At 26.5% G+C, this 26,958-nt stretch overlaps 1 protein-coding gene across 4 annotated transcripts in view; it reads left to right on the top strand.

Moving 5' to 3' along the window:
• LOC114121056 (COP9 signalosome complex subunit 7b-like) overlaps nucleotides 1-26,345 on the top strand; it is a 38,306-nt gene extending 11,961 nt beyond the window's left edge. The window contains exons 3-6 of one of the 4 annotated variants that reach the window (XM_050202232.1): nucleotides 2,923-3,011; nucleotides 5,998-6,142; nucleotides 19,856-20,059; nucleotides 20,589-21,471. In XM_050202232.1, the coding sequence (XP_050058189.1) occupies nucleotides 20,616-21,329 (714 nt within the window). In that variant the 5' untranslated portion in view covers nucleotides 2,923-3,011; nucleotides 5,998-6,142; nucleotides 19,856-20,059; nucleotides 20,589-20,615 and the 3' untranslated portion in view covers nucleotides 21,330-21,471. Of the gene's footprint in view, nucleotides 1-2,922; nucleotides 3,012-5,997; nucleotides 6,143-18,494; nucleotides 20,060-20,588; nucleotides 21,472-23,039; nucleotides 23,606-26,072 lie in introns of those variants that run through there. The other 3 variants (XM_050202234.1, XM_050202233.1, XM_027991101.2) reach the window with 3 other exon arrangements.
• Nucleotides 26,346-26,958: the final 613 nt, after the last annotated feature.

Consider the following 26,958-nt stretch of genomic DNA (forward strand, 5'->3'; position numbering starts at 1 on the left):
CAAATGTTATTATATATTTGTTAAATATTACTGGTACACCACCCTGTATATATTATTATAGGGAAATGTAATAGGAAAATAAATCAGTTAACAGATTTTCGTTATTAATTGTTGACTTATTGTCAAAAACATAGTTGGATAGAATAAATATTCCATTAGTCCATGGTAAGTATTATTTTTGTACTTCTATTTTGTTGTAGAGTGAAAATTTTTGACTAAATGGTTTGCCGTGGCAACGTTAGATATTTTGTAGAGAGTAGCTTTATTGATCCGACCGCTGTGAATATTGGCGACGCGAAAGTGACTTCGCGCATTCGTGTATACGTATAGTGTACGATACCGATACGGCAAAACGTAAATCGTGCAAAACGCACCCTGTTTAATTGCACCCTAGCTGTTTAATCGTATTATGTGCTACAGTTAAAAACTGTTTATCGGCATCCGATAAATATAAGATAGTTAAAGAACGGACGGATTTAATCATTCTATACTCATAAATCGAGATAGAATATCTATTAGTTCCTAATTTCCTATATTTTCCTAGCATCTATTCAATTGAATTTTACTGTCTGGATTAGAATATACATAAATATAATTTGATAATTCGTGTACTTATTATAAATGAAAAAGAATATTATGCGATTAAACATCATAATGCTTCACAATCTTGATAAAATACAAATAACTTCTTATATGTTTAGTAGGTATTCAAAAAAAAAAAAAATTAAAACCTGATAAATATAATATTGACATCTATCATTATTATAAGAAAGTTAATATATATATTTATTTTTTAATAAACTAATGATATATGCGTATTATATAGCTAACCGGATAATAATATAGTGTATATAATATATAATAAATATTGTCTTAAACGGAATTTTTAGTGAACGAACGGAGGACGGATTACTAATTCAAATCGATAATAATAAATTTATATTTTAATATAATATGTTATTTTATTGTAAAAATATAAAAGAGGTGACGGGTTGTATCACTCCACTCTAATCTGTAGGTATTGGCATAAATAAGGAATTTTTGGGAGCATTATTAATTAAGTATCTACTAAGTATATATTATTTTTTCATAGTATTTTTACAATAGCAGATAGGTGCGATATAAGCACGGATGATATAAATTGTTATTTCCGGTATAGGTGTGTCTTAAAGTTATGTATTTTTATCCATTTACTTATTAGATAAATATTAAACGGAAATTTATGTAAAAATCATTTATACTTGTAAGTTAACCATCTGCTCACAAAAAACAATTAAAATAATTGGTGACTATCTTATGACAGAGGTTAAATACATTTTGCACTTATAAGCATAAACCTTATGCGCTGGCGGTGTTATGATAATCGGTGCACGATATAAGAATTATTGCTCATACACTAAAAGATCTATGTATAATACGAGTGTACGATTTATATATTATTACGATTTACGATTATTTAATTGCGTGCGTGCATCGGTCACTCAGTCACTTAATCGCGCCCTCTGTCACGGCTCACGCCACGTAATGTTAGTAATATGTATAATAAGGTTGAATTTATAAGGTCTATGCTTATAAATTATAATTTAGTGTGTTTGTTTTAATAATATAGTGCAAAATACACATGTTTTTTTTGAAAAGTCTATTAGTGGTGATATAGACCAGTATGATTACTTGATATTTACCTATGCCGCTATGATTATATACTCTGTGGCCTGGTAAAAAAAACACTTTTTAGAGAGCATAATATGAATATTATTTATAAATTATAATATTGATATTTTATAATTATTTATTTATAATTGTGTTTAAAATTCTTAAATTATCAACAATAATAAAATCCAAGTTAAATATTATATCTAAATAATCTTAACTGCAAAAGATGTTTATGATGCCAAAATGCTTTAATTGAAAAAAAATAATATTATTGTTGAGTGTCATATCTGTGATCAAATACAAATTGTACTTGTTCATATTTAAATTATACAATTAGTGTAAAAATGAGTTAAATATTGTAGTAAGTTTATTTTTAGAACTATTAATATCTATCTTTAAATGTAGGTATTTAATGCTATATTATATCTAAAATTTAATTGATTTATGAAATTCTTTAATATTGTCTTTCTTACAGAGTATTTTCCACTGTTTGAAAATTAAGAAGTTTCAAATAAAGTTACAGTTTTCAAAATATACATTAAATTTTAAAAAACATGATTTTTGGAATAACAAATTATTTTTCTTTATATATTTAATAAAAAAAAATCTTAATTATATTATATTTAAAATATAAAATCATCAAAACATCTTCTAACTGTATTTTTATAGTAACTGTTAATACTTTTATTAAAAAAAAGCCAACTATATGAAATATACTTAAAAATAAGGAAATATCTAATCATTATAAAAAAAATACTAATAAAAATAATTGTAGAGAGTATTAGACTATTATATAACAAAATGTATGCATTTTAATTAAATTTTGAAAATTTTAACATGACTGTTAGAAAAATTATAAAGCTAAATTGATTATATATATATTATATTTATTATAAGTATAATTATTATTATATAACTAGTAATATCATTTTAGTAGAAGATGTGGTTACAAACTTTAGTCAATTGATTCTTATAGAAAAAAGGTTTTAAAATTATAGGTTTATATTAAAACAACTTATACTTAAAACATTATTAAATTATTGAACTAACTTTAAGTAAGTTAATTATAATTAATTTAGTTACCTACCAAGTATTATTTTTCATAGGATAACAACTAGCAAGTATATATATTATATAATATATATAGGTACTTATTTTTTTTTTAGTTTAAGCGTTGAGAAAAGATAGTACCTACTATATATTCTCTCTATAGATTTAGTTATAGATATTGTATGGATAATAATTCTTTAATTTATATTTTTTTTTCAGTTTTATCAAAGAACGGTGAAATTTGGATTGGTGTCCTAAGTTTGGCAAAAAAATAGCGTTGAATCTAATTTTTTCTCAAAAGCAATTAGGTAAGTACCTACCTAGTTGAAAAGATAATAGTTTACAATATCGCATTAGGTATAATTTATTATAGTAATTAAAAATAAACAATACTTATTTTGCTTGTTGCCTATAAATGATAAGTAATACACTAATACACACTATCACACAATCACACTAAGCGTTTTGTCGGTTGCCGAGTGCCGACCAGCAGGAGCCGAACCGCAACACTCAAAGTAAAATAGGTTTAAAAACAAAACGCGTTATCAGGGCCAGACTAGACCGATTTGCAGAACCGTATAAAGTCGTCGGGACCGCAACATTTTTATTAATAATTTTCGCGAATTCATTAATATTTATTTTAATAAATCTAGTGAATCATAATATGGTCCGGGAAATATATTGTTATATTGTTCATTGTCTATATAATATTTTAATCTAAAAATTCGAGGAATAGCTGTATTATAGGATTATCTACCTACTATGTTGATTACCCATGTCTGAATACTAGACAATTAAACTTCAAATAAACTAATAATAACGTTAAAGTAATAATTAAAACTTGTTATCAAGTAAATAGTAATCAATAATATGCATCGAGCTAACTGCAAAATTTAGATCGCAATTTTTTATTCAACCATGTGGAATATGTCCATTATAGTATCAATTATAGAATCTATAGTCAATATTGTATATACTAGATACAGTACTAAGAACCTCAAATATTTAGTCTGTAGAACAAAATATTGAATAATTTTAATATAGTTCTAGTTACTATGTATTAATAGCCAATATAGAAATAGACAATAGTAAATCGGCTAACATTTGAAGTTACTTAAATTAACCAACAATTATCTTAGGTACCTAATTTAACATTATTTTAAAAATAGGTACCTACTTCATGATAATTTAACTATTTTTATACCTAATAGTTATTTAAATATACCTAGTACACACTTATACTATAGTAAAGTTGTTAATAAAAATATATTATATTAGTCTAAATTATGATATTAAAATTTTGTATTTTGGTAATATTGTTATTTATATAATATAAAGCCGTATTAAAGTAAATAATATTCAATAGGTACTTACTGTCAACATTTTGTGCCTTATCCGAAGACGATTTCATCACTGCAAACCTTAATATTAAACAATTAAACTAACAAGTTTTTATACTCTACATCTTTGCGTTTTCGTTTTTTGTCATAGTGTTAGAAGTTTAAGTATAATTTTTTCTTAATTTTATTTTTTCTTATCAACAATTATTTTATTTTTAATAATAATTATTTCAAATTGATAAATGAAAATGATAAAAATATCGCCCATTGTACAATTACGCGCCAAAGTTGAAACGGTATTATTAACAGTATATAAACACTTTTAACAATAAAAATTATCATTATCTTAATCCTTATCTGTATAATATACATAATTATATATATATATATATATTATATAAAAATATAAAATGATTTGTCCTGGGTAATTCGTCATCGCCTAGCCGGAACCACTGAAGCTATGAGTTTGAAATTTGGTCAGTAGTTTTGTTTTGTGATGTAGAAACCCATTAAGAAAGGATTTTTCAAAATTTATTTATTTTTATTTTATTTTTCAAAAAATAGGTTAAAACTTAAAAGGGTAAAAAACCACTTAGTCACTGATCGCTGTAACTCAAAAACTACGCAACGTACAAACTTGAAATTTGGAATAGAGGTTCTTCTCATATTTTCACCGTGCATTAAAAAAAGATTTTCAAAATGTTTCGTTTAAGTGGAGTAATTAACAATTATAATTATTCGTCGCCAATACCACGTATTAATTGTGCTGCACGGCACGTGCGCACGGCGCGGTGGCCCGCGGGTTTCCAGCCATATACTTATAGCTATATACAGCTATACCTTTGATCTATCATTTTTGTTCGTCGAGTAGATAAGAATTTGTTCTGAGAACTTTATCGATAAAAATAATCTCATGCATCGCGCGTACCCAAACTCCTAAGTATGAAAAACACAAAAATACATACGGTCGAAGACAGGTAAATGTCAGCTAGTGAACTGTAATATTATGCAATATGTTAGTTATAATTTTATGAAATGTAAATGCCATACTTGTTTTCTATTTCAAATTCATGTATAACATATAAATAAAACACATTCGTGTAAAATCGTTTTTATGAATTTTAATAGTTTTAAAGTAAAATCATCTAGAGGTGGACTAAACTGCACACATTTGATTGAGTCAAGTGGCGGTTTTGAGGGTGAGGCAAGTGAGGCGGCGCCTCACCTAAAATTTTGCAGTAAATAATACTCTAAAAGTATAATTCTTAGCTCACCGATAGCACACATTTCGCTAACAATTTTTGACGTATTTATAAGGTTTTATTTGAAAAAAATCTTCTTTACAAAGTTTAATAATATGAATTATCATTTATTTCACTATTGTATAATATTATTCCGTGTTTATTACCAAAAATAGTGATAAATCGATAAGAAATGTACGAAATAATTATTACGTAAACAAACCCTCATGTTTCAGCCGGCGGCAATATTCCGATGACGTCGGAGAGGCACCGTTTAACGTCGCCTCTGAATTGTTACTTGTTTACATGAATTACACACACACACACACATACACACACACACACACACACACACGTAAGTATGCAAATGCACGTGGCTATTAAATAAGCAAAAGTGCGCATGCGCAATGATCATCGTGAGGCTCGTTTTTCATCGTTTCTGAGTACTAAAAATAGATGAGTAGGTTTATGGTCAGCCGCAGCTGTAATTGCAACACGATCAACAACAATAAATATTACATATTTACATAGATATAGATAATCATAAACTGTTACTATTGTCACAGAGCCTAATGAAACCGATTTCAATATTAGTTTAATTTTTGTTATGAAGGGAGGGGAAGTAATACAAAAGTTGCCTCACTAAAAAAATATAACCCAAATCGCCACTAATTTGACAATTAAAAATTATATAATTAAATATTTATTTTTAGGTATATTCGTCGTTCCTTTAGACTGTGTCAAGTTATAGCAGATAGATTTTTACAAAAATTTTCTCGCCGATGCTGTTGGGCATGGATGGTGAAAGCCGAAACGGATAAAGCTGTTTTGCAAGGATTGGTCTATATGGAATATAAGGTATTAATCGACGAACGAAAGCGCGGAACCAGCGGCATTTTTAGTTTTCAAACTGCTATAATGTTTTATTGTGGTATTTAAATGTTTCGAATATTTCGATACATCTTTACAATGCAAAATACATTTTTTGTTTTGTTTAATTTATTTACTTTTTTTTTTGGAGGGGGAGCTTTAAGAAACTTAGTTCAGTTAGTCGTAGGGACTAATGTTTATTATGGTGACATATTTTATAGACTCTTATCAATAATATATTTTAAAAGGAAGTTGTGATATTAATAATTAATTCGTACGAAATTCTTCGATTTTAAACCTAACTAAGATAAATTTTGGATAACAAATAGGATCTAATTTGTACTGTAGAGAGGTCAAAATTAAACATTACTATTACTCACGCTTTGTAAGAATTATTGTAGTGTATTGAGTATAGTATTTAGTGTATACTGTTTATAGAGGTTGCTATTTTTTGTTTGTTCGTTTCACGTTCAATTTTGAGAATAATAGTGACCTACACAGGTAAATGCTGTACATATATGTATATTGTATATCATATAAAAGGGACTGTCTCTATTCAAAGAAACGTCTTGTACGTGTTCATTTCTCATTTCTTCTTTTCCTCTTAACCTTCTTTTGTGGTCGAGTGAAAATTATTTCACCAGAAATTAGGTCGGAAATGGTAATCGGGTGTCTAGAAAATAAATCATTGACTAAAAAAGTAGGGAAAAGTACTAAAGTCGATTGTTGTGTATGTGTACATTCAATTATTATTTTTTTTATTTTATTCTATTCTATAAAACATATTATCATTCGGTGTAAATGTAAAGGAATGTAAAAATTTGTCTCAACGCTTTCCCGGTTCTTTTAAACTTTTTTAATTTTAATTAAATATAAAAAATAAATAATGGGCTATATTGACAATCTGAAGTAATATAACATAAATTATATATAGAGAGAATACTGTATAGACGTACAAGAACATAGTGAATATGAATTAAATGAATTAATGGCGAGCTATTTTAACACAAGGATTTGTATTAAAAGATTGTCCAGTCGCATGTCCGGTGCCTTTTTGTACCTACGGGTTAAAAAATAAATATTTTCAGAAAATGATACCTATAGTTGAGTGTCTAGCTATCAGTTATGTTAACATATATATCGATATCCGAAAGTACAATCCATAGTTGTCAAATATTTAATCACTAATTCAATTAAAATATACCTATTTTAATGATATACACCCGAGAAAACGAATATAGTGCAGTGCAAACACTCTTGAACACTTTTGTGCTCTTTAACACGACCTGTGGTATATAAAAAAAAAATACAATAATATAATGTAACATATTGAATCGAAAACAGAGTAGGTACCTATCTATTGTGTATCGGCTGTACGTATACCTTTATAAAAGGGACGACTGTCTCTATTCAAAGAAACGTCTTACACGTGTTCAACGATGGCAACTGCCTTCACATATTTCGTTATAACAATTTCAAATGGTCCATTTAACTTTGTACGGCCAAATTATTAATACCTTGGAGTAGTTATCTGTATAAATAATATTTTATAATATTTGGAAGGGGCCGGTGAAATTCGATTTCAGATGTTTGGAAGCCGCCACTAGGTGGTTGAGTGAAAATTGTTTCACCGGAAATTCGGTCGGAATTTTTTAATATTGGGCGTTTAGAAAAGAAATCATTGACTAAAAAAGTAGGGAAAAGTACTAAAGTCAATTGTCGTGTTTGTGTACATTCAATTATTATAAGAAAATATTGTTAAATTTTTAAAATAATACAAAATTTTTCAATTATATTATTTGATTAACTTTAAAAATGCATTTAGTTAAACGTCAATAAGGCATTTAACTAAATGTCTATAGGCGGAGAGTGAAGTTGCATAAAAATCAAATTTTTTAATTATATATGTCTAGGCATTTAGTAAAATGCCTGATTTCACTATATACAGCCCGCGACATATGCACCAATCATTAGCATAACTATCCAATACTTATTATATAGGCTATAGGCAGTGTCGGTCTGTCCCACCCGGCTACCCGGCGATAGACCGTGGTCGAAGACATGTATATTGTATATAAAAAAAAAATACAACAATGTAATGTAATGCATTGAATCGACAGAGTACCTATTGTACATTGGTAAATGAATAATGTGTTTCGAAACAGACATCACCACTCTATATTGAGACCTGCAACACGTTCATAGTACTATTTTAGTATAAAAAACGTCTTATGCATAAGGAAAAAAAGATACAGACAGGTAGATACCGTAATTAATAGTTGAAAAAACGTTTTTTTTTTTACATTCTGTAGATGATGGTAGTTTTAAGTACCTATAGTAATCACCCATGAAAATCAATCTACACGCAACTAAACGCGTATTGCGATACATCACGATAGATATTTGAAATTTTATATTTATTCAATATACAATATAAAATAACGCAATCGTACTTTTAATAAATTTTAAATTTTAAACTGTAATAATTCATTACTTAATATATTATAACATCAGAAAAATGTTCAAAGTTATTCTCAATGTACCTTCTCCCTTACGGCGCTATACAGTACTGCAAACACTTTATATGTATATGTATATATTTATATAATAATCGTAATGATGTGTTGTTAAAAAAAAATCTTAGGCGTATGTACCTACTACCTATATATGGTATAAGAGAAAGTAATAGCTTTAATTTTTAATAATCAAATCAAGGATTACGTGAAAAAAATGCAAAAAATTAAAAAAAACCAGACGGCGGTGCTATAACCAAAGCGCCTCATATCATCCTTTTTCAGAGAATCAAAATTTTAATTCACGTATTCGATTCCTAATTTTGATTTTTTTTTAATTGATTGATTTTAATCTACTTAATGTATTAAAAATATGTATATATTGTTAAATGTACAATAATTTTACTCCGGATAATATGAAGGTATGTTTTAAAATGACAAAATTTTTTCCCCTAATTTGATTTTCGGTTCCATGTGAGAGTTATTCTATTCTATTGTCTATTTTTATGTAAACAAATGATTTTAGTCAAATATAGTATATTTTTTAAATCTATTTTGATTATATGAAATGTTTATTAATTTCGTTGGACTTGTCTACTCAATTCAGTTATTCCGGTTATTGTTATTTGTTATCATCAGGGCTAGGAATAGGATATATATGCAATAAAAAGTTGTAAAATATGCGAAAAATGCATTGAAAAATCTAACTATTTACTTTTGTTGTTACTTGTCTGTGTGTTAAACATATTCACTTATCGGTATTTCTTTATTTTAACTCAAAATTATGGGCCGGGTTTATAACAGACTATTTTTATCATCTCGAATTTTTGTACCTAATGTAAATCTATCTATTTTATTACCTAAAATTTCTGGGCCCAGTTTTAAACAAAAAATGGTAATTACGGACCTAATAAGTAATATTATATTTACCTATTAAGAGAGTAGACCTAAACACAATAATATGGACGGGCTGCATTTGATCTACCTGTTTCGAGTGTTTCGTATACGGTATTAGTCTACAATTTATTACCCGTAAATTGGATCATTAGGTATATAAATTAGTTAAATACCTAGGTAATTATTAATTATTATTATTTTTAAATAATGCAATACACATTTTACAAATTCAATTCTAGGTTTTCTCGTTTTGAATTTCTTTAAAAATATAATTTTTTTTTAAATTAAAGTTCGTTTTTTACCTTTAAATATTATCATACTATTTTTTTTAATAATTACCCAATTCCCAGCCACCAAATTATGTTCAGTATACATATTTTAAAATGTCATTTTTAATTTTGACGAAGGATTATGATAAATATGATGCAATGGGTTATATGCAGCACGTAAAGTCAAATCAGGAAAGATGTACAGTATAAATTATATTTAAAAATGGTCTTTATATATGAGAGATCGACTATAAATTATGTGGCTTTATAAAATGGAAACAACATTACCTTTTTCTACATTTTATTTTAGATCGTTTAAAATTTTTAAACGTAAAAGATTCTAATTTAAATAAAAACATGAGATCGTGTTTAGCGGTAATAATACATTTCTTCTAGTATTAAACAGAATAAACATACCTGCTTGTATTTATTTATTCCAATAACACTTAGCTGTATTGTCTGTCTGCCTACCTGGTTGGCGACGCCGGCCGTGTATGACTTAATTGAAAAGAATATTTTCCGTTTAAAAATTAAGTCTTGCACGGCCGGCGCCGCCAACCAGGTAGGCAGACAGACAATACAGCTAGGTGTTGTTGAATGTGGAATAAATAAATGCAAGCAGGTATATTTTTTCTGTTTGATAGTTAATACTAGAAGAAAATTATTTTTACTACTAAACACGATCTCATGTAATTATATAAATTATAAACATTAATTTGAAAGCTACAACGCTATTGTGTGTAGGAAAACGATGTCAAGTACCTATTAGCTAATAGGTATATTACAGCCTACAGGGAATCGTTCACTCATACTATATCTACAGAGACATAATATTATTATTAAAAAATAAAATTACATTGCACGTTATTATAATTATTTACATGTATTTATTAATTTTTTTATGATATTTTACTTGGTTTAATTTATTTTGTGATTAATTTATCACTGTTGTGCGTCTAAGCACTCTAGACATACTCATTTACTATAGTTATTATTTGAATTATTTATGAAAGATCAGAATATGTATTTAGGTAGTAGGTAATATTTTAGATTCTGAACGGAGTGATGAATGTATTAATTTTACAATGATGTACCTATGTTTTTTTTGTGTGTGTGTGTAGAAAAACATTTTATATGGTTGTAATTCAAAAGCTAATCACTGTAATTACTTGAAATTTTCACGAAATGTTTATGTTAGTGTTATCTATATACAGTTAAATTTTCAAAAATGTTTGACTTTTTTGAGTTATTTATAGACCACTGAAATTTTCGATTTTTATGCGAATTTTTTTTTTTGAAGTGTCGGTAAAAATTTTGGATGACCAAAAAAACTTTAAAATTTAATACAAGGTTCCTTATGAGTTGTTCTTATTGTAGATAAAAAAAAATTAAAAATTGTTAGTCACAGTTTTTTTTATAAGCGTTTATAGCTCAAATTTTTACGAAATCTGTCGAAAACGCGAAAATTTGCCAGTAATTTTGAAGTTGAAAAATTATAAAATTTTTTGTGTTTATAACTAAGGATTAAAAATACAACACTAAGTTTTCCATTGGTTTTTCTTCAAGTAGCTATAGAGAAAACTCGAGCATCATTATAGGAAAAATTTTAAGTGCGTTTGAATTTAAAATTTTTACGAAATCGCGTAACGATAACGATTTATCCTCAAACGATTTTAAATATTTGTTATTATTCAAAAAGTATAAGTCGTAGATACTTGAAAATTGTACCAGTTATTTAGATTGGCATTTTCTTTACATGATTTAATTTTCAAAATATTTTGAGTTTTTTTGAGCTATTTATAGACAACTGAAATTTTCAATTTTTCTGAAAAATTTTTTTTGAAGTATAGTTTTTTGAAGTATCAAAATACTTGAAAATTTTATACAAAGTTCCTCATATGTTATTCTTATAGTGATTAAAAAATTATAAGAATACATAGGCACAATTTTTTTTTTATTAGCATTTGAAGTTCAAATTTTGACAAAAATTCGTCAAAATCATGAATATTTGCAAATTATTTTTGTACTTCAAAATTCATAAAATTGTTTGTATTTATACCTAACGTTAAATATTCTAGACTGACAAATCATCTCCGTTCAGAATCGTTTTTCGTATACAATGATACCTATCATTGCATTCAAATTTAACCTACCTTAGTCCGAGGTCCACCCCACCCCTAATGTACAGCAGAACAGTACCCACTTGCCCGCTTTTTCATATATGGTGTTTTATTTTTTTGTTGAGTATTTAAATATTTTGAATTTTTATCATTTTCTAAGTTCAGATAGGTTATTCAATACGTTTATAGAATTAAACAATACAACATGGCCAAAAGCATAGTTGAATTTCTCTCATTTTTGATACTGTAAAAAAATTTTATAAACTATATATTATTACGATCAAAGCGCAAAATTATTACAGTAATGTAATTTATTGTATAAAATTTGACATAATGAATATCCGTGGTACTGTGGTAGTTGTCGACGAAGTCATAAATCCTTAATAGGTATGTACAATGATTGATGCACTTGAATTTTGAATCGTATTTCATACAGATAGTTTATTAGAAGTATACCTAAATTACATATTATGTAGTACATATTGTTTTTGTATCATGAATCATGAAATATGATTTCGTCCTGTATTCTTATTATATTTGTATAGGCATGTACTGCATAATAGTGCGTACGTAAAACATGTAGAATATCGTAAAATTTCGTTTAGTTAGCTTGATAACAATTCTTAGAGAAGCAATATTAACTATCCGTATAAATGTATTTAAGGTAACAAAACACAACATTAAAACAACATCCGTCGAAAATACGTCTAAATCTCGCTCAATAGTAAATATTATAATATTGGGCATTCGTACTTATAATCAATAATTATAGCTATTATCGAATTACATTATAAATATTCCTCAAACATCTTATAATATATATTATACATAGATACGTACCTAATAGTATATTTTAAACAATTTTAATCTTAATATTATTACAATCAATAAATTTAGTTAATGATTAAATAAATATTTATTGCCAAAGGTTAACTATTGTTAATAAGTGATTTGGTTATACTAATACATATCTCTTATAACACTTGAAAGGTTAGGTTAGGTTAGGTCTCACAATTATATCGGTGTCTAATTACGCATATAAAATGAATGCATGTTTATAATATATGCAAATAATCAACGGATTTATTTTAACTTTCAGAAAATTTGAATACCAATTGATATTTAAAACTGAGTAAATATAAACTACGACGATCTTTTTGTGGAAAATAGAAAAAACGTCCCCGTTAATCAAGTTATATGAAAAACATAATTCTACGTAATTATTATTATTTTTGATATAAAAATATTATTTAATATTTATATGTTACAGCCTTATACAGCCTACAAATATATAATTATTTTTTACAAGTTTATTTTACAAGATTTCATCCTTATAATATGTCCTATATTTGACATAAATGTACGACATGGTATAATATTAATTGAAATGCCTATTAAACATTTTTATATATCACATTTTTACCAATATACCTATACAACTAGGTTATAGATAAATAATCATTAATTATATAAATAATATCTTTATTTTCTCTTCTAGGTATACACTATATACTATACAGTACATCTAACCTTTCAACATATAACTCTCGTGTACCCCTATTTGCAATGACGCACCCCCAATTTTAATTTTCGTTGATATAGACCCCTTACAGGTCAGAATCGACCTCAGGGGGTCAATATAATAGACCACATTTGGAACCTGTGCTATGCACTATAAGTACTATACACCCGTAAAATATAAATATTAATTTGGTATCTAATATGTTTACAAATAAAAATAATAATTACGCATAATTATGTTTTTTCATATAATTTTATTGACGCAGATTTTGTTCCCGGCATTCTATCTTGTTTACTTACAAATAAAAAATAAAAAAGAAATACTTGACCAAGTGTTATAAGTTCAAAATTATACTTCAGTATTGCTGGCTGTTCAATAAAATAAGAGACATATCAATATGTCCTCTATGTTATATATTATTACCATAGTAAAATAATACATTTTTCCTTCCCTTTGGTTTTTTAGTTTTGAAATCGTGTTTCATTTAATCACTTTATTCAATTAAAAAAGGAACAAAATTAATGATTAATTAATTATTTAGAATTATGAATTAGAGCTAAATTGTATTATGTTTTTCTTAAGTGAAAAGTAAAAGAATCGTGTTACACTTGTACCACTGTGAGGATAACGATAGCCCGTCAATTAATTAATAGCTATTAATTAGCAATCGATATTTAATAGATAATTAATTGACGGATAGCTTAATGTTCATATAATTAAATTATTTATTAGATTTCTCCTAAAGACATATTTTTACCGGCCGAGTACAATACATACCTATTTCTACATAGAATACCTATTCAGAGAGAACTCTTCAAAGTTTTATTTATTTCTGTATTTGTTTAATTAAAATTAAAAATGTGTTCCAGCTGTAGAAGCAGATTTACCAAAAATAACCTATTTACCGCGAAATAACAATGAGCAACATAATTAATGTTTTAAGTTTTTAATGAATATATTATATTGAAGTTCGTTACTTTGATTATAATTCAACTGTAGACAACCAATTATCTAAGTATTCCGTTTTTTACCTATGTATAAATTTTGCAGTCAACATTAAAGTTGCAATTTCTATTTCTTTATTTCAAACCATATTATATTCATATTAGAAGAGAATCTTATAAATATAACATCCACAGATATAAATATTACACAAACATATTCGGGCAGTATTTAAAACATTTAAATTCGAATCCTAATTATCATTAGGCAAGTATAAAAATTGATTATGTTTTAAACTAGGAATTTTTTCCACAATTATGTTGTAACTATACCTATGTCCTGAATAGGTTAGGTTAAAATACTTTAACGTAAAGCAACTTTATGATTATAAACTTCAATAGAATTTAAAATAGAAATCGAAATCATTAATCATTACTATTTTTTTACTATTAGTTATTATCTATGTGACTATATATTAATATTCCATACAAAGATACAAAATTATCAAATTACAAATAAGTTATTTAGAATTTATGGTTTTTTAATTTTATTATATGTCGGTATTGAAATGACGATTTTTATTGAAATTGTGACTCATACCCACATATACATATTCATACGATCACTGGTGGTATGCATGAACATATAACAAGTTACAAAGGTCACCGGAAATCTCATAACTATTATTTAATTATTTTATGCTGTTAATTTGTTTTCCACTTTAATATCATTTAGTAATCTATTATTTCCAATACATAATATTAATATAAATTTTAAAACATGTAATATGTTGAGACATTTAAAATATAATAATAATAATAAAATTAATAAAGTTTGTGTTTTTAATTGTATATATTATCACAGAATATAATAATGTATATATGTATTTGTATATAATATACACACTGTACCAATGTATAAAACTTCACTTGAGTTTTGTAACATAAATGTATGATATTAAATGTAATGTTGTTGTATTAAATCTTAATAGCAGGTATTTAACGTCCTATTAGTTAGACAATAAAAATAAAATTACCAATATCTAGAGCGCACTCTAATAATATAAAGTCTATCAAATGATTTATATCTTAATTAGATTTTATAACATAAAATATTTATTTTTATTTTTTTACGAGTAGTCTTTCAAGTTTTTTTTAAAAAAAAAGTAATTTATAAACGCGAGTAGATTTTATTAGTAAAAGAAGTATAATTTCTTTTGAAACTGTCTATACCCTCTCAACATCTATTTTAATATACTTAATAAAACTACATGAACATTGGTAATTTGTTTATAATTTTTTTTTCTTTGTAATCTACATAGTATATTGTGTATGGATAAATGAGTTTAAAATTTAAAAATAATAGATTTGTAGTAATGTAACTCGTCCGCACCTCAGCATTAATTCGTTTTCTACAGCCATATTATTTTAATACAGTGGAACCTCGTAACTCGAACATCTATATAAGTCGAATTGTCGATGATTCGAAGGCATGCCTTAGCCCCCCAGCCATACAGTATATGATATGTGATGAATTTTCTCGATAATTCGAATTTCGCTTATTCGAATTCTTCTATAAGTCGAAATATTTTTAGTCGAATTTTGGCTTATAACTCGAATTTATAGAATAATATAAGTAAATATTAATATATATTACACGTACATACCTTGATAACTCAAAGGTCAATAACCAAGTGTATTATTATAAATAACGATAATCGTAATCGAAAAACGATTAATATTATCTATCTAATCTCTACCTAATGCTTAAAAGGTACAGTCATAATGTAACGATATAATACGATATAATGTCTATATCTCCAATAAGTTACGTTAATCTACTACATTATTGTACATTTATTATTGGTAAAATTATACGTCGATGAACTACGAAATGTATACGTCGCGATATTTAATATAATGCTGACACAGCAAATTTTCAGTTTACCTTGTGATTTTGAAAAAAATAAAAAAAATTTTTTGTCTCCTACCGATTCGAATTTCGAATTGTATAAAGGTTCCACTGTAAGTATTATATGTATAGTTGCGTCGGCGTATATCAAAAATACTGCTGGCAACAATTGAAATCAATAGCGCCGCGCCCATTTTCTTATGCGAGTGATAATATTAGTTTGTGACCTATATAAAATTGGAGAGAAACTGGAAGGCTGAAATATTAAATAATTACTTTAATAAAAGATGGTCAGATCTCAATAATTTAATAATTAATAATATATTATACAAGAATAGAATACAGTGATACAGAGGTAATTTTATTTCTTTTGAAATAAAAACGCACACGAGCCCGTGTTATAAACTAGTTTGCCGATTTTGCTCTACACGTCTCATCAACCAACAGCAGTACGCTGTTTGTTATTAGGGGCGATTTTTAAATGAGGACTGCAGCTATCGATCGGCCATGGAGATAAAGAACCACTTTTTAGAGACAGATTATTTTATAATGTTTTTCATGAGTAATCTCGTATAACCTAACCTACGTTATTTTTCCGAAGTTTTTTTTCGGGATTCTCGTATTATAATATTCTATAGTAATATATTATATAATTTTAATGATTTCAATCTTTTTATACATAACAAAAAATATGTATACATTATTAATTATGAGTAAGGCGTTGTATGAATATGCATTCAAATTGTAGGTACCTGAGCAAATTGTTACGATGTATTATTATCAGTTTTTTTTATTAGGATTTGTAAAAAAATAAACTGAACACTAAAGTTAAATTAAAATGCTTAGATGGCCACAAAAAGTATTATCATCCCTTCTAGCGGGCCAAAAGTTAGTACATAAATTATAACACATGCGATTTTTATTTTTAAATGTTAGATATTGCCGACCGTTTAAAATTTATTCGAACTTCGAAGGCCGTAGTTTGGAGACCCCTGCAGTATAGTATATACGTGTGGAATTTCGTGTGCTACGAGGGTTGTTAACGGGTGGGTGGTGGTGGGGGTCCGAGGGTTGGTGGTGGTAGCGTGCAGCTGCAAGCACTATTGTTTGTCAAACGGGCAGCGGTTGGAATTCGTTTGGAATCGCAGACTGGTTTACGACCGACGGCCACATATTATAGTCCTTTGTGTATTTCAAAAGAACCCCGCCTGTCCCCGCCATAGTTCCAAGAATAACCCTCCTTTTCACTTTGTTATATACCTACTAGGGTTTGAAGGCGACCAAAATTCAACCCTCGGCACAAATAATAAAATTATGTAGACCCGAATATCCAAGTCGGATTGTTCTATAAGATTCAAAGATATGTGTTGGGTAGTTTATATTTATTTATTTACTCAAACAAAAGATTCGATTGATCATGTAACACGAAAAAGTATTTAAATAATTATTAAAATTAAATTAAACAAATAAGTAAACCTAATATTAATTATAATAAATAAATATAATATATAAAAAAAAATAATAAGTATATATACGAATATACATCATAATATATATAATATGAATATACTTTTTATTTTTACATACTTTAAACTATGGCCGTCGTAAATTCGTTAACATAGCAACGTTACAATGGACAGTTTGTAATATGTGAATATTTCACAGCAGAATATTCACATGTTTTAAATTCATATAATATATACTTACACAGTTACACAGTAACAAATAATATATTATTATCGTTCTACCATTTTTACATTCCTTAAAACTCTTGTGTTCTCATAAAATACAAAAAATAAACGCAATGGTACACATAAACAAAAATGGACAGTGTTTCATAAAACCATATTTTTATTTTTGTTTTAATTAAAAAACAAATAAACGTAGAGAATTAAAAATTTCACATAATATCGTTTTGTAGACATAGTATAATTTATAAGATTTTTAATATTTTTTTTTCTATAAATGTCGGTAAAAAATTATTCTCTAGGTCAAAAATCCTTAAAAAACTTAACACATAATCCCAAATAAATTGTTCTTATACGTGTATAAAATTATTAAAAATGTAAATAGTAACAATTTTTTTATATGAATTTGAAGTTCAAATTTTTACAAAATCATGAAAATTACAAGCTTATCTGAAGCTAATGCTTTTGTAGTAAAAAAATTATAAAATCTTCAATTTTTACAGCTAATTAAACAGATGTAATACAATGTTCTATATAAGTAGCTATTATAATATTATATAACTAAAACGTATACATACACTATTATTTTTTAAAGACACGTGAAAAGTTCAAACTTGAACAAAATTACGTATTTTCATGTGATTAACGATGTTAATTGTTTTGTTATAAGCTAAATATATTATTCGCGAGGATTAAAACATTTGTTTTATTTTAAAATATTATACTATGAACCTATCCACACTGTTTTACGGTATTTATTATAATAATATGTTAATAATTCAAATAACCATAAGGCGTACACACAGGCGAATCTTTTTAGGTGCATAATACAATTATTTTAAATTTGTATATAAGTATATATTTAATTATAACAATATATTGGAGATATGAACATTTTTAACTTCAAACATTTATATCTAGAAATAGAGCGCGCTCTGGGTATTCGCCTCGACCGACTTGGATAGTAACATATAGACATATAAAACAACTAGATAGCGGACTGCATATTACACACAGATATATTATAATACATTATATATGTGTGGTATTACATTCCCACAGGAACGTCGAAGTCGTGAGGCCAATGTTTACAAAATAACTCAATAGATAAGATAGCTATATTAATAATAATACAAAATATGACGAATTAATTTTCATAATAAAAATTTTCAAACATTGCCCCGTTAGCATATTATATGGCTGCTGACTTCAATATTTTATCGTGCAGTCCGTTAAGTTGTTTTATGTGTCCATGGGTAGTAACGACTAATCAGCTCTCAACTTCGTCCGCTTCTACCCAGTCCCGACCATCCAGACATCAACGATTAATTATTACAAGCCACGAACACCTACGAACACCTGACCGATGTCCTCGAGGACTCCGGCTGGTCAGGAGTTAACCTAACTAAAATATTAACACTAGTATTCTAAAAGTTAAAGGTCAATCATTTATCTCTTGTTTGATATTAAAAATACCATCGACAAATAAATACCTACCGACATAATATGTAAAAAGTGCCAAGTACTACGATAAAATTATTTTCACACTAATGTACTATTTACGTTAAAATGTCATAATAATAATATGAACCACCCTTCAATTGTCCCTTGTCTATTAAAAGTGGTTTTACACAACAAGTAGAGGGATATTTTGGTTTTTTTTAACCGAGCACAGCGCGAAGTCGAGCGAATGACAATTTGGGCATCACTGATCAAATAATATGATTCCCCCCCCCCCCCGAAAAATGGAATCTTTTCGTTATACGTAATGTAAATATAAATATAAATACCACGGGGGATTTAGCTGACAGGGGAACTAATCGACTCACGGGGATATAGTAGGACGGGGATCTAGATGATACGTCACCCACGCTACAGTGATGTTCAGCATGGCGCCATCGCACCACTACTGACTAGTGACTGGCCGTCATAAACCGTATGTATGATCACAGAATACACTAAATACAGAGTACAGACAAAGGAACCTTTTAATTTTGAAATAATTCAAATCCCGAATACGCCATTAACATTTTATATTTAAGCGTGAGTATATAACAATTTGAACTTTTAAGTTAAATTTTTATTAAGAGGATGTCAGCGCACTGTTTTTTTCTCTCTCTGACCCACACGCAACAACATAGACAAAACGCATTTACGCAAAATAATTTTTTCTATGATTTTAAGTAATCTTAGAGTAAAAACACTCATTACAAAAAAGATAGAGAATAATATTTTTGAGGGAATGACATATCAATTGGTCAAAATGTGGTCTCAAAACAATTTAAACATCGTTTAAATTTACAACATTATTTTGTTTATTTTGAAAGTCAAATACAAAGTCAAATAACAATAAAATATAAAATCGATGTGTCATTCCCCCAAAAATATTATTATCTATCTTTTTTGTAATGGGTGATTTTACTCTAAGATTACTTTAAAACATAGAAAAAATGATTCTGCGTAAATGTGTTTTGTCTATGTTGCATGTGGGCCAGAGAGAGAAAACAAATAGTGTGCTGACATCCTCTTAACTGTTAATAATTAATATTATATACATGTACTAAATTTATAGGTTTTGAATTTCTGAGTCTTGTTCACAATGTTTCAAAAAAAAGTAATTGATAAACCTCTGAAGGAGTTCGTCATTGAAGCTTTAAAAAAAATGGAAGATGACAGTTTAGTGATGGTAATTAAAAAAGCTTTGAATTGTGTTGATACATCTGTGTTTGCAAAACTCTTAGAATGCCCTAATGTTATTGCACTGGAGACTACACATCATGCACCATACCTTCTTCTTTTACGCTTGTTTTCACGAGGTACTTATTTGGATTATTTGGAGAACAAAGAATATTTGCCAGAACTTAGTGAGCCCCAGATAAAAAAACTGCAATACTTGACAATTGTTAAATTAGCCAATAAAATGAAAATAATATCTTATGATGTTCTTTTGAAAGAGTTGAACATTGATAATGTCAAAGACTTGGAAAACTTAATCATTGAAGCAATCCATTTAAATTTGATTTCTGGTGAACTTAATCAAAAAGATAATTGTCTTGAAGTAAATTGGACAGTTAGTAAGGATGTTGGAGCTAATGATGTTGGCAACATGATAGACACATTACAGCAATTTAGTGATTCCAGTGAAAATGTTCTTTCCACAGTGCAAGCTTGTACTGTTGATACTAAACAAAGTGTACTAAAACGCAGTGCTTCTGATGAGAATGAGTTTGCTAGATTGAAAAAAATAATTATAACTCAAATACAAGGTGAAGAAATGCCAATGGATACTAGTGGTCATACAAAAAACGTATAAAGAAACAAAACCTAGCGAAGCTAAATTTTGGAACAAGTAAATAACTGCACAATAATTATTCTTCACACATTGCATTAATTTATTATGGTTATTATTATTATTTTATTTATGTAATAGTTATAATATATATATAATTAGGGAACTTGAGACATTATATATAATGTTTTTCCTAATAATCCTTTTAACTTAATTATATGGTAGGCATAGGTACTGGATATAAAAATTAATTTTTGATGTATGATACACCTAATTACTTTTCATTGCAGTATTTTTATTAATAAAGATTTTTTTTATATAAATAGTGTTTATTATTCTTATTAAAAATTTATACAAAATATATATCAATAAGTGTCACTTATGAGTGATGATATACTTTATTAAATTACCTATTAATAAATAATATGAAGATTCACATTATGAAAAATCATTCTACGGCACCACTCAACTAAAAAATTAGTAGGTATTTGAGTAGATCTCTAGGCCTAATTATTTTAATAACAGTATCTCATTCTATAAGTTTAATTAATCAAAATAGGTATTTTAAATTATAATACCTCATTTTATAACATTTTCTTTATATTTATATTTAACTGCTTTATTTTAGTTGAGTATTGTATCCTTTAGCTGACTAGGTCAGAGGCACAAATGCTCTACACCAATGCTTTATAAACTCTTTGAGATCATGGAACACCAAATAATAATATTTCTTTTATAACAAGATTTTCCATAAATGTTGCTAACAATAATTATAAAAGAACTTAAAGTTTGGAGAATTCAGAATTGTTTTTTGTATACAATGATACCTATCTTTGGATTCAAATTTAATATATAAATTATAGTGACCTACTATACAGCAGAGTGTTACTCACTTGACCACTCTTTTTTAATATAATTATTTTATAAAAATATTCAAATTAAACCAACATTGTAATAATGTAAAAGACAAATAAATATTTCATCCATAATAGCCAATTACATCCACTATGAATGGCATTTATGCCTAATGATAAAGCAAATAAAAACTAAACCTAAAAACAAAATGATTTATGTATAATATGTAAAATGGAATTATAAAAACTTAAAAATAAATAAAGTATGAAAATAATCAAGTAACTACCAACATAATACTTAAATCATTAAAAATATAATATAAATTTATCTAATATATTTTACATTGTATAATGTGAAAAAAATAAAAAGTAATAATAATTTGTGTGTAGATGCTTATTACTTAATTTCAAACTAATATTTAACAAAAGCATAAATTGGTGATGAACTTAGAGTAGTTATAATAGTCAAAATTATTGGTTTTATTGATATAAATGAAACTTGAGAATTTTAAAGTGCTACAAAGTTCACTAATTCTTTAATACCATCTTAATATTTTACTGAAAACCTGTTGTAAAATTAAAATGAGAATACAGGCATTTAATATTTATTCCTAGGACTTGTATTCATTCATCCCTGGGCAATATGATATTTTATTATTCACATTAGAAATCACTATGAAATAAATTTTTTCCAAAAAAAATTATAAGCAAAATCAAACTTCAGTTGTCTTTAGTCTTTTGGTAATGCTTTTATGTTAGTTTTTTCATTGGAGTTTTTATAATATTAGCTTGTTATTATATAAAAAAGGGTGGATAGTAAAATGTTCTCTAAAACAATTAAAAGCTATTTATTTTAGTAGTCTAAGTTTTCTGGTTACAGGCTTGAGTTCTTGATCAGATCCAAAAAACAATGGCAATGCAGTGAACGAATTGGGTTCCGCTTCAGTCAGACTTATGTCATGTACACAGAAAAATGGAATCTTGTGTATTTTACCCTCTAAACACACTCTAATAAGTTGATAAGTGTTGTTTGCTTTAACAAAAATTTTTTGACTTTTGAAAACAAATCTAAATCTTAGTGATCATTATTAATATTAACACGTCTAATACGTTAGCCTACATGAGATCATCACTGACCATAGTTATAGGTTAATTATTAACTTTTTTATGAAATTGCCATAATCTACTAAAAAAAGCGCAGTGGCATGGTGGGAATAATTACTATTTGTTTGATGTAATAAACATAATTTATATACATATATATATGTATATATTTCAAATATAATAACATAACAAATAAGGGATAATATGGAAAAATATTTTAGGCTTACTGAAAAACATATAGTTAGGTTGCTTAAATTTTTTGCCTGTATTTTTTTATTTTTTATTAAGTTTCATACGAATACTAAAGGTTTCATAGAAGTCTATAACGTATATCATCTTAATGTATTTCCAAGAAACAATTAGCACTTTTAGGTTTATTAGTTATTATTAATGATTTTTTTAATGACATTTGTTACAAGATCATTTTTATTTTATAATGGATCTTAATTTTATTTTCTAGGTACTATAATATTTTTACTAAGTACTACAAATTTAAACTATTTTTTATAAATTTTCAAATAAAATGATTTTGATCGATTTTAAAAATATTCAATTATTTTTGGAGGAAAATTTATTTAAATTGTTTTTATATTTTGAATTAATAACTTTTATAACTTTGTTTCTAATGTGATTGAAAACACTTTCAGATGGGGAGAATTATCTCGGACTAAACATTTTAATCTATTGATGAATTTCAAATATTTTTGAAGAGGAAATTCAAGGTGTATTGGTTAGGGGTCTGAAATTTCTAAATCTTTCATCAGTGGTCATGTTTTGAACATTTATTATTTATTTTATAAGTCATTTATTTTGTATCTGGTATCATTATTATTATTATTATTATGTTCTTTATAAGTTTAAGAACCTAAAGTCTAAGATTAAAGTCCTATATAATATAAATATTGAATTTCAATCTTACCTTTGTTCATTCCAACTAATTAAATCAGTGCTTAGATCTGCACATTTTTTAATCACTTCATACAAGCCTAATTGCCTAATGCAGCATGAGCAGCGTACAATACAGAAAATCAAAACATCACAATTTTAAAAATTTAAGTTATAAACATATTTTATAATTAAAATAAATTATTTAATTAATACTTAATACTTATATTATGTCTTAACTATAAATAATATTTAATTATTTGTGAAGCAATCTTCCCAATACTTTTTTTCAAGCCAAGATTTTCCCATAATTATTGATCACCATTATCTTCTACCATGGGTATATTTTCAACAGGCCCTGGACTTATGGTTAACAATTGCTCAACAATTATAGCTTAAGATACATCAACATCACCAGCATTATCTTCAAACATAAACATGGGTATTTTACAATTTGGGATTTTTTTCATACCTATGTAAAAAGTACTAAGTACCTACTACAATAAAATTATTTTCACACTGATGTACTATTTACATTAAAATAATCTTTTATAATAATTATATGAATCCTCCTTTGTACCTATTAATTATAATTACTTATTTACATTTTTATATTTAAAATGTTATACAAACAATCTTATTAAACATTAAATTATATTATAAGAAATATCATTACAGAGTAGGTAAATAACATATTTACAAAGTATTAAAATAAGTTTTAGAATCACATCAATGTAATATTTAAACTACTATTGTTTTTAATAAGAAATATAACACACTAGGAATGATTGACCTCTAAAAAATTGCATAAAACGACTCTCCAAATGGATAATTGTGTACAGAGTGTTTGGATGTTTACTCAAATATACATTGGTCCATTGCTTAATGCCTTATTAAGGAGCTTATTATATTCCTTAGGCCATACTTGACCTATTAGTAAATACTAAATATTATAATAATACACTCTGTAGTCTATACTAAAATTGAACAAATTGTTATCATTTCTCCCCGGGATTTGTATAATAGTTACTTATAGCCTATTTTACATTTTATAATTTTATATTGATTATTATAATTTATAGTTTAATGAATATTAAGTATATTGTAATGAACGATGAAGCTACAAATAGTGTAGCTTATGAAACAGGTTAGGTTTATAGTCAATTAGATCATAAACAATGTATTGAAAAACTGGCCACAAAAAAATAAGGATACTAATCCAAAATTTGATTTTGGTAAATACACACATTGGTATAAAAGAATATGAAGAATATAACTTACTTTATCCTCTTGTCAAAATATTAGAGTTCACTAAACATGTTTTTGCATGTTTTCATGCACCCGTTAAAAACCTTATTCTAAAAAAAAAAAATGTAAATTGAAAAAGGACCTTAAACGACTTATTATTATTAATTACTAAATTACCTACATATAATTTATTCTGAATAAAATAAAAACACTGTTCATAAATTAATGTGTGTTGGATATATATCTGGCCATCTGGGTGTATTATTTTGGGACTTCAAATGTATTTTATTCTTGATTTAGTCTACACTTTTCAATTTATTAATGATTTTATATTTTTATAAATATATCTACTTTGATGCGGAAAGTGAAATGATTTATTTGTTTCTTGATTATAATTAATATTATGAAATAAATTTATTTGTGTAGTAGATTAGATCAGGTTAATTATTATAAGCTATTTATAATAAAAATAATTCAAGCTGACAGTGAAATGATAATTTATATGAACTAAATTATGAAATCTTTTTTTTAGTAACTTTTATTAAATAAATGTATTAAATATGTTACCTATCACCTATGTATAGTGTTTATCATTGATAGTATATACCTAATTTATACCTAATTCATATCACAACGCCTATGAAACTAATAAAAATTATTATTATATTTGTTTCAGAAAGGAATATGTAAAATGTCATTAAAAATGCTCGAAATATCAACTCTCAATAGAAGAGTTGTCCTATAGATCATAAATAAGTATTAATCACTTTCAATTTTTAAGAGTTATAGTTTTCTTAATCATTTATATACAATCTGCGGATGTATAAAAGTTAAAGAAAAATCGAAATGTTTTTCTCTTTTTATATTCTTTTTTATTTTTTTGTCCGTTTATAATATGATAGTACTCAAGTCGTATTTTTAACAAATATAAAACTAATCCTGATCTTGATTTTTTTTTTTGTTAATTATTTTTAGCCAAGCATACGCTATAATAAATTATACACCTATGTATAATATTAATATATATATATAATATTATATTCATAATATGCCACGTGCATAGCAATTTTTAATTGTAATTTTATATTATATAATTATTATTATGATGATGATTGATATCCATAATATTAAACTAAATAGTAAAAATACTTGAATTTTTTGCTATTTAGTTTTCGCGATTTTAACTGACACTATAGTTTTCAATGGTTGGTGTAAAAGGTGATTTACCTATGTTTTAACGGCCTGAATACACCAAAATTTAAGTTCTTTTATAATTATTGTAAGTTAAACTTAAGGAAAATCTTATATTAAATTTTCAGCTCTAAGCGACTTATATAAAAATTTTAGATTCTGAGTGAAGCGAGGAATGTTTTGGTTTTACAATGATGTTTATTTCTTTTTTATTCTGGAAACACTTTTTCTCCTCCTAAATTTGCTCAAAAGTATTAAGTGTAGCATCTTTTCTGAAAGGTAATGTTCTTGAGTTGATACTTTAGAGAGGTCATTTTGCGATTTTCGAAACGGTAGGTACTTTGGCATAACTTGAACTCTTTTCACATGGG

Source organism: Aphis gossypii, chromosome 2, assembly GCF_020184175.1.
Source record: "Aphis gossypii isolate Hap1 chromosome 2, ASM2018417v2, whole genome shotgun sequence".
Taxonomy (NCBI): Eukaryota; Metazoa; Arthropoda; class Insecta; order Hemiptera; family Aphididae; genus Aphis; species Aphis gossypii.